This window comes from Mercenaria mercenaria, unplaced genomic scaffold (assembly GCF_021730395.1).
Source record: "Mercenaria mercenaria strain notata unplaced genomic scaffold, MADL_Memer_1 contig_3419, whole genome shotgun sequence".
Classification (NCBI taxonomy): Eukaryota; Metazoa; Mollusca; class Bivalvia; order Venerida; family Veneridae; genus Mercenaria; species Mercenaria mercenaria.
Genome location: NW_026461554.1, coordinates 12696 through 20205, shown reverse-complemented (window position 1 = coordinate 20205; position 7510 = coordinate 12696). Strand labels below are relative to the sequence as shown.

Genomic DNA, 7510 nt, shown 5'->3' with positions numbered 1-7510 from the left:
ACTCGCTTAACTGAGTCTGTGCAAGATGCAACACCCCGTCCCCTAGTACCGACTTGAGCGGAGTACTGACATACAAGATCAATCAGAAGCAAACAAAGTGATACTAGACTTGGTTTAATTGAGTCAGTATGTCTCTGTGCCCAGTTTTACAACGTCTGCAGGAAAATCTTCTAAATCCGTATTCAATGACGCAAGTGGCAAAAAGCTAATACCAGTAAGTAGAAATGTTTACAGGCTATGTAATTTTGACCTTATTGTTTATATCCGGCAGACTTTTGATCACCGATTAAGTTAAATGTTCCCTATCTATTATTACCACACTAATGTTTCGTCCACCAGCTCTGTAACAAGGTTTTCCCATGATGTCTCTTTAAATACAAGACAATACCATTGATATTACATATCATTTTCAGAAGGTTGTAACAGGATATTTTAATTTTTTCAAATTATCTTGAATAATTTTAAATTTATTGTCAAAGAAGATTTTGATGGGGAATTTTCCATGGTAAATTCCTGCCATTTATGACACCAGATATTACAAAAGAATACTTCGTTTGTGAACGGATTGTAATAGTTTCAGAAGAGTTTACGTAGCGCAAAACATTTCCATATAAAATAATTGAAAGACTGAAAAATTGTGATTTTATCCGATTTTTACAACGGGAAAAACATTCTGACAACTTCTACCCTCGGAAACCCAAAGACTAATGCGTAGTCTATGTCTGGATCGCGTAGTTTATGTCTGTATCTTGCCAAATAAAGCCGCAATACCCGAAAAACACGGTTTCGAAATTATAGGCGGATCGAAAAGCCGGTCAGGTTTGATAAACTCATGTAGACATTCTTACTACATACGCAATGGACTGATACAACGTTAAATCGTTTGTTTGTTGGGGTTTTTTGGGGGGTGGGGGTAGGGGGGGGGGGTAAAAACATGTTTATACGTTCTTGTGCGAATAATATCTCGTTTACGGATTACTTTGAGCTTTCGTTAAGGTAGTTCTGTACGTTCGGATCGAACATTTTTCTACAATGTAGAATTTGATTAATCTCTGATTTTTGAAAAGTTCAGAATATACTTAGAAAATTCAGCAAATAAAAAAGATAGGGTCGTGTGTTTGATTGTTTGCTAGACTGATTTAAAACATTTGGACCTCACGCTAATTTTCCTAATGGGAAAGTACTTTTATCTATAACATTGCAATTAACAACTGTCTTTATTAATTTTATCCAGGAACACAATAACAATATCGCGATGTCCGCTGAAAACAGATATATTCCGTATATTGAATTACACTGTATACATGTATCATAAAACGCACTAACCTGAACTTCTTATCGGGCCAAAATAGGTTATATGTGATAATGCAATATAAATTTAGTCATTTTGAAAAACAAAGATTGAACAGAATGTTTCTTATCTGCATTATTTGTGTGTTTAATATACATGTTTTGGCAGCTGCAGTTGAAAGTGCTGATGTTGACATTATTTCCGAGCTAACAATCATGAAGGAACAGTTAGTGGAGCGAGAAAAACTTTATGGAAAAAAGTTAGCCGAAATGGAGGACAGACTTCGAACTGCTGAAGATAACTCTAAATCTCTTGAAAATTTCTTTCAATACAAGTTAGCCGAAGCTGAGGAAAGACTTTATGAAACTGAAAAAAGGCAGAATTCTGTAGAGAAATTCTTTAAAAATAAAATAGCTGACTTGGAACATAAACTGTATGAAACTGCATATGAACACAAATCTGATGACATTAACGATAATGAAAAGCTTCCTGAAGTTACTGATACTGAAGAGAAATTAAACGACAACGAAATTGCCAGACAACATGTTGGATCCGGAATGAAACCTGCAATGAAATTATCCAAAATGAACAGCAAAGAAACAGACACTGGGGAACTCCTCACTACAGATTATGTGCCACAAGAAGTGCCCTTGTTTCACAGGAAATTAAAGAATAAAGGTAAAATAAATAGTAAAGGTATGAAAAGAATCCAGATCTTTGAAAAGAAAAAAAAATATGTGCTATCTTCAAGTAAACATTCAACATTTGTGCGTTTACGACAGAAGTTGTTGGGCTTCCGTGTCCTACTGCTTAAAGGTCCAATACTAAGGAAAGTGAACATTTTAATTTCTTTAAAAAAGCACAGAAACTATTTCATTTTATTGGAAAATGGAAGTTGGTATGTAGAAATTCGAAATAAATCGCAGTATATGTACAATTATTTTTCTATGAAGTATGAAGAAAGTTAAAAAGACCTGGGGGGTCATTCTGTCGATTCATTGAAATTTCAACATAATACACATACATTTCTTTGAGTTCCAAAGACCTTCTGTAAATTTTGACCTGCCAATCTTCATTATTTAGTGTCTTGCAGAAGTCTATGCACTGGCTATGAAAAAAATTGCCAACTCACTTTCCCTTAGTAATGGACCTTTAAGGTCGTCAACTTCGAATCCCTCGAAACATCGCTTAGTGAGCTGGGTTCTTGAGAAAGCCGTCCAACTGGCTTTCGGGAGATCACTGGTTCTACCTAGCTGCTCGCTAATGCCTGAAACAATGCCCGGAGGGGTACATATTGTCTTTTGGTCGTTGTGACAAAAATAAAACTTGTGTCCGCTCTCTACTTTCTAACTGACTAAAGCTTTATCGGAAGAAATAGTTAACATGTATGGCATTTGTGATTAATTTTACACAGAGTGTGAATCCTTTTTGAATGTTAAACAAATGTATAGAAAATCGTTTAGACGAGTAGAATGCCAACACGAAAAACTACAGATTGAGTGTGATTGAGACTTTTGATTGAAACTGAAACGTGCAATACTTCTCCCACTCCTGGCACCTAGTGAAATCCCTTTTACAGTAACATGAAATCAACATCATGATAAAGTATCAAACATAACCGAAAAACTGATTCGAAGTAGGAATATTGCATTTTGAAGAATAATTAATTCTATAAGTAGATGCCTTGAAGCATGCACACTCGGTACGGTGGAGTCTGTTCATGAGAGGCAATGAGAGGTTCACACCACTTCAGCTCTCTCCTACCAACTCCTACCAACTCCAGCCCAAAGTTAAGCGAAATGATATTGTATAGTAGAATCTGAAATATTTGCAACTTCGTTCGTCAGTGTGTTTAGTTTCGAAAAAGAAAATTCTTGTGTGTTCTCAGAACATTCTTTCTAAGATTTGGCAATACAGCCATGCTATATAATCATACAAAATGATAAAGATAAAACTTAAAGTTATGTAACAAAAATAAAATGCATATTATTCATATCTACTATCTATCTCTCTGTAGGAAAGCGACAGCTTACATCTCCCGGAACACACCGAGTTGCATTTTCATCCTTTCTTTCTTCTACGATGAATAACCTTGGCTACCAACAAACAATACCGTTCGATCAAGTCCTGCTCAACGAAGGTCAATCATTCAATACAGTATCACATTCTTTTATATGTCCAGTAAATGGGATATACATGTTTCAGTCGTCTTTGCTCTGTGATCAAGGGGACCACACAGAAACAGAAATTGTTAAGGACGGTTCAGTGCTTGCTCGCCAATATTCATCTGGTGATAGAAGAATCACCAGCGTATTTGGGCAAGGCTTCAACTCTGCCACTGTTCGGTGTAACAAGGGTGAAATGGTATGGATAAGGATTCGTGGCCATAATGGACACGTTGTACACGCTGAACAGTTTTCCACATTTTCCGGCTTCCTGCTGTGGGAGATTTGAAATGAGAAAACCAGTGGAAACAAAATGTAATTTAGACATCTTCTCACAGATTTTATTTTATGTTCAGAGTTTTTGCCACGAATAATAACTATCAGTCTGATTTAATGTCTTGGTTTTGTTATAAACAATATTTGCATAAAATAGAAACATCATGACATAAAGTGCTCAGTCAAGTGTAATTATTTGTAACATGTGCGCCAATAAAAAAAAATAATCAAGAGGCTAGACTGAACACAAAACATTACCCAGCTGTCATTCGACCTCTCAGTTTACCACGTTGAACTTTACCTGACATGACGCGGGAAATGCATATTTCACAGACTCAGTCAAACCGTGTCTGCTGTTATTTTGCTTGTTTGCGTTCCATACTTTCAAAGGATTTATGAACTATCAGTTAGACCTTATATACCACCGTGTGACATTAAAACAGTCTGACAGATGCGTTATACGCATCGTCTCTTGTACCAAGCTAATTGAAAAGATGGACACAATTTTGTGACGGACGGACAACAGACTGGAGAACGACCGAATCAAGTATCATATCTCTATATTATATGGAGACCGAATATTAAGTTGTATGCTAATACAGAATTTGTTTCCTCAAACCTAATCAAATAGTTGTAACGTTAATAGATTTGAGAGTCTACAGACAAAAATTGTTGTCATAGAAGCGTCAAAATCTAGGACAAAGAGGGTCATAGATGGCGTCGGTCAGGATACGAATTATATGACCCAGGGAAGTGCCTACGCCTTTAGCATCTTGAGCAATGAAATTGGTCCAATCGCTAAGGTGACTATGTCTCAGACGAGCTGACAAACTATTTAGAATGTATTTTGTTAAGGAGGTGGGTTACCTTGTTACCAGGGTAAATTCAAATTAGTTGAACCGCAGCATTATTTTTTTGTATTTCGTGTAATTTAATGATTCTTAGACACATATGCTCTTGTTGCAGTGATGAATACTACATTTATCATTATTTGTGCATTAAAATGTAGGACTCTAGTAAGATTTTTAAAGGTTTGGATGATCAAAGCGTTAGATTATAGCTAGCAAGTGAACCATTTCCCCTTATTGGTAAATGTTGACAAATGTAACTGTAAAAACTGCCTTGACCTTTTACTTAGTATCATAATGTATCATAATGCATCATAATACATAGGTAACCTGTATAGTATTAGAATTTTATATTCGCTGCACGTATTGAAAAGTGGATAATAAAAATACAAAATGTGGACAAATAGCCAACATTATGTTTTCAATGGAGTTTAAAGAAGGTGTTCTTAGAGGGCTCCATGTTGAGAAAAAACATCGATGGCTCAAATTGGTTACATCAAACACAAATGACTCTCATTGTACCACATTTCTCGTCACTAAAGGTATCATAAATTATTAGACTATTTTATTTTCATGTACTTTAATTAATACCCAAACCCCTCTTTACTCAGCTTTCTTTAACTTCTTCTAAATGCCAGTTGATTCTTACGGACAATTGTATGAGACTTTGGTACCCCAACTTTTTCGCAATGGTTACTGTGTCACAAAATTACACGTAATGATATACAAGATTATGATAGCAGAATGTCTACTTTTACATTCGATGCTCTTTAGATATCATGCAGTTTCAGTTGATGACATCAAAGAACTTATGTTGATCTGATTGAAATCATTTTACGTAAGCGGTCACCGTGGCCGAGTGGTTAAGGTAGCTGATTTCGAATCATTTGCCCCTTATCAATGTAGGCTCGAAACCTCGCTTGGGTGTGGAAATCTTCGTCTGAGGAAGCCATCCAACTGGTTTACGAGAGGTTGATGGTTCAACTCAGGTGCCATGCAATGCAAGCGGGCAACTTGAGGTCTCCGCCTCCATCAAAAGCTGGAAAAGTCGACATGTGACCTAAACTCTGTGTTGGTGTGAGACTAAAGCCAACAAAATAAATAAATAAATAAATAAACAAATAAACGGTACAATTTGCCATAACAAAACTTAAAATCATTGAATAATGGTGGTTGGACTGTTTTGTGTACTGTTTTCAGTGATTGTATTAGACGAGTTTCTAGGGTCGTTCTCTTATTTTTATGCAAGAACGATGTGAATAAATAAATTTGATAAACACGATTAAAATATTATGAATGATGCATGGTATCCCACATTTTGAATTTATTTTTACAAAATAAAATATTTATCAACATTTTGACAGTTTGATTTGTTTGTTGAAAAAAAAAACAGTTACAGGATATTGAATAGAAACTAATAAATTGTAACCTGGTGCAATGAAAAGACAATTTAAATCGATTTCATTATTATCTAAAAATCATACAACACGTATATTACCAGAAAAAATATAAATAATATTGAAGTTATTTATCAAATCTTTGAACTTATTTCATTTTCGTGACAGTTTTATAAATATGTAACATAAGTTATAGCTGTACGAAAGACTAAAATCTATTCTAACATGGCAATATATCCTGCGATAAACAACGGTTGACGCACGGACCGGTAAGAGAGCATTATGACATCAATGTTTACGTCATGTAGCCGCCTGACGTACGATACATTACTCCTCGCGTAAATGAATTCCAGCATAATATTTATTAAAATATATCAACGTGCATGTCAGAATGAAAACAATCAAGGCCTTCTTGTGATTTCTTGTGAAACCAACAGATACAAAGACTATGAATTATCCAATGATATTTTGAAATTTATCATTTGTCTCGATAGCCATTTAGAAAACACAACTTCTAAAAGAGTCCAAAGAAGAAAAAACAAACTTTTCTTTCTTTGTATAATCAATGGAAATATCTGACAAATGTAACTTCTTATAATACATCAATATTGTTTCCTGAAAATGGCAAAGAAGGAATGCGTAACATAGCTTTTTAAATGTTTGTTTTACGAAGAATATTGGAAATGCCTTCAATCAAACAACATCATAGTTCACAATGAAAGAACAATTCTACCATTTCTATTTCTGAATTTGCAAATAAAACTCCAATAGGCATACATAGTTTCAATGCAAAAAAAACCCTGTTAAATTGAAATCGCCCTTTTGTCTTAAACGATGTGGAAATATTCTCATTACAAAAAATAACATTAGTAGAAACTGCATATCAATATTTGTGTGCATTTCTCTTCTTGTCATTGGTACTAAGTAGCAGACTATAAAGAATAATTACCAACTTTTAGAACGAGTTCTTCTGAGGTGTTTGCAATCTCTTGAAGTTGTATCGTACTATATTTAGATGTCAAACGTAATGCTGTCAGGAACTCGAGCGTCCTTACTTAATTATGACGGAACTAAAGCCAGTTGTGTTTGCAGGCTTGGCTGTTGAGGAGAGACAAAATGGACCAGATTTGGTTACTTTAATATCTGTCCTCTTTTACTGTTCTGCGTTTTCCCTTTTCTCGGGTATTGTATATTTGCCTAATTTCCTTTTAACTTGTTGGGGGGAAAGTGAATTAATACTGTGATCGGCTGGCCGAAATTCTATTGAATGTTCAACTATGTAGGTATATAATATAAAATTTAGTACATAACATTTTGTTATTGATACAAAATGTATTCATCTCCAAATGCAAACGTATGACAGAAATAAATCAAAGCCTTGAGATGTCTGGTGGTTGCGGGTTTTGGTAGATTTATTTTCTCTTTAAATACCAATCTATAAATATACATGAATGAGAAACAAATACAAATGTGCCTCATATATTAAGATGGACTCTGCCTGACCTAGCTTGTGATGTAACCATGGGCTGGAAA

General features: G+C 34.9%; 1 protein-coding gene across 1 annotated transcript; it reads left to right on the top strand.

The window, feature by feature from the left end:
* Positions 1-1415: 1415 nt before the first annotated feature.
* Positions 1416-3949, top strand: LOC123537624 (caprin-2-like). Its single transcript, XM_045321459.2, has 2 exons — positions 1416-1969; positions 3309-3949. The coding sequence occupies exons 1-2, from the start codon at positions 1507-1509 to the stop codon at positions 3743-3745; spliced, it is 900 nt and encodes a 299-aa protein (XP_045177394.1). The 5' UTR covers positions 1416-1506; the 3' UTR covers positions 3746-3949.
* The last annotated feature ends 3561 nt before the right edge of the window (positions 3950-7510 follow it).

Coding starts and splice junctions, on each gene's coding strand:
- LOC123537624 (XM_045321459.2), top strand. CDS start 1,507: ATGAAGGAACAGTTAGTGGAGCGAGAAAAACTTTATGGAAAAAAGTTA. Junction 1,970..3,308: donor CAGGAAATTAAAGAATAAAG/GTAAAATAAATA, acceptor ATCTCTCTGTAG/GAAAGCGACAGCTTACATCT.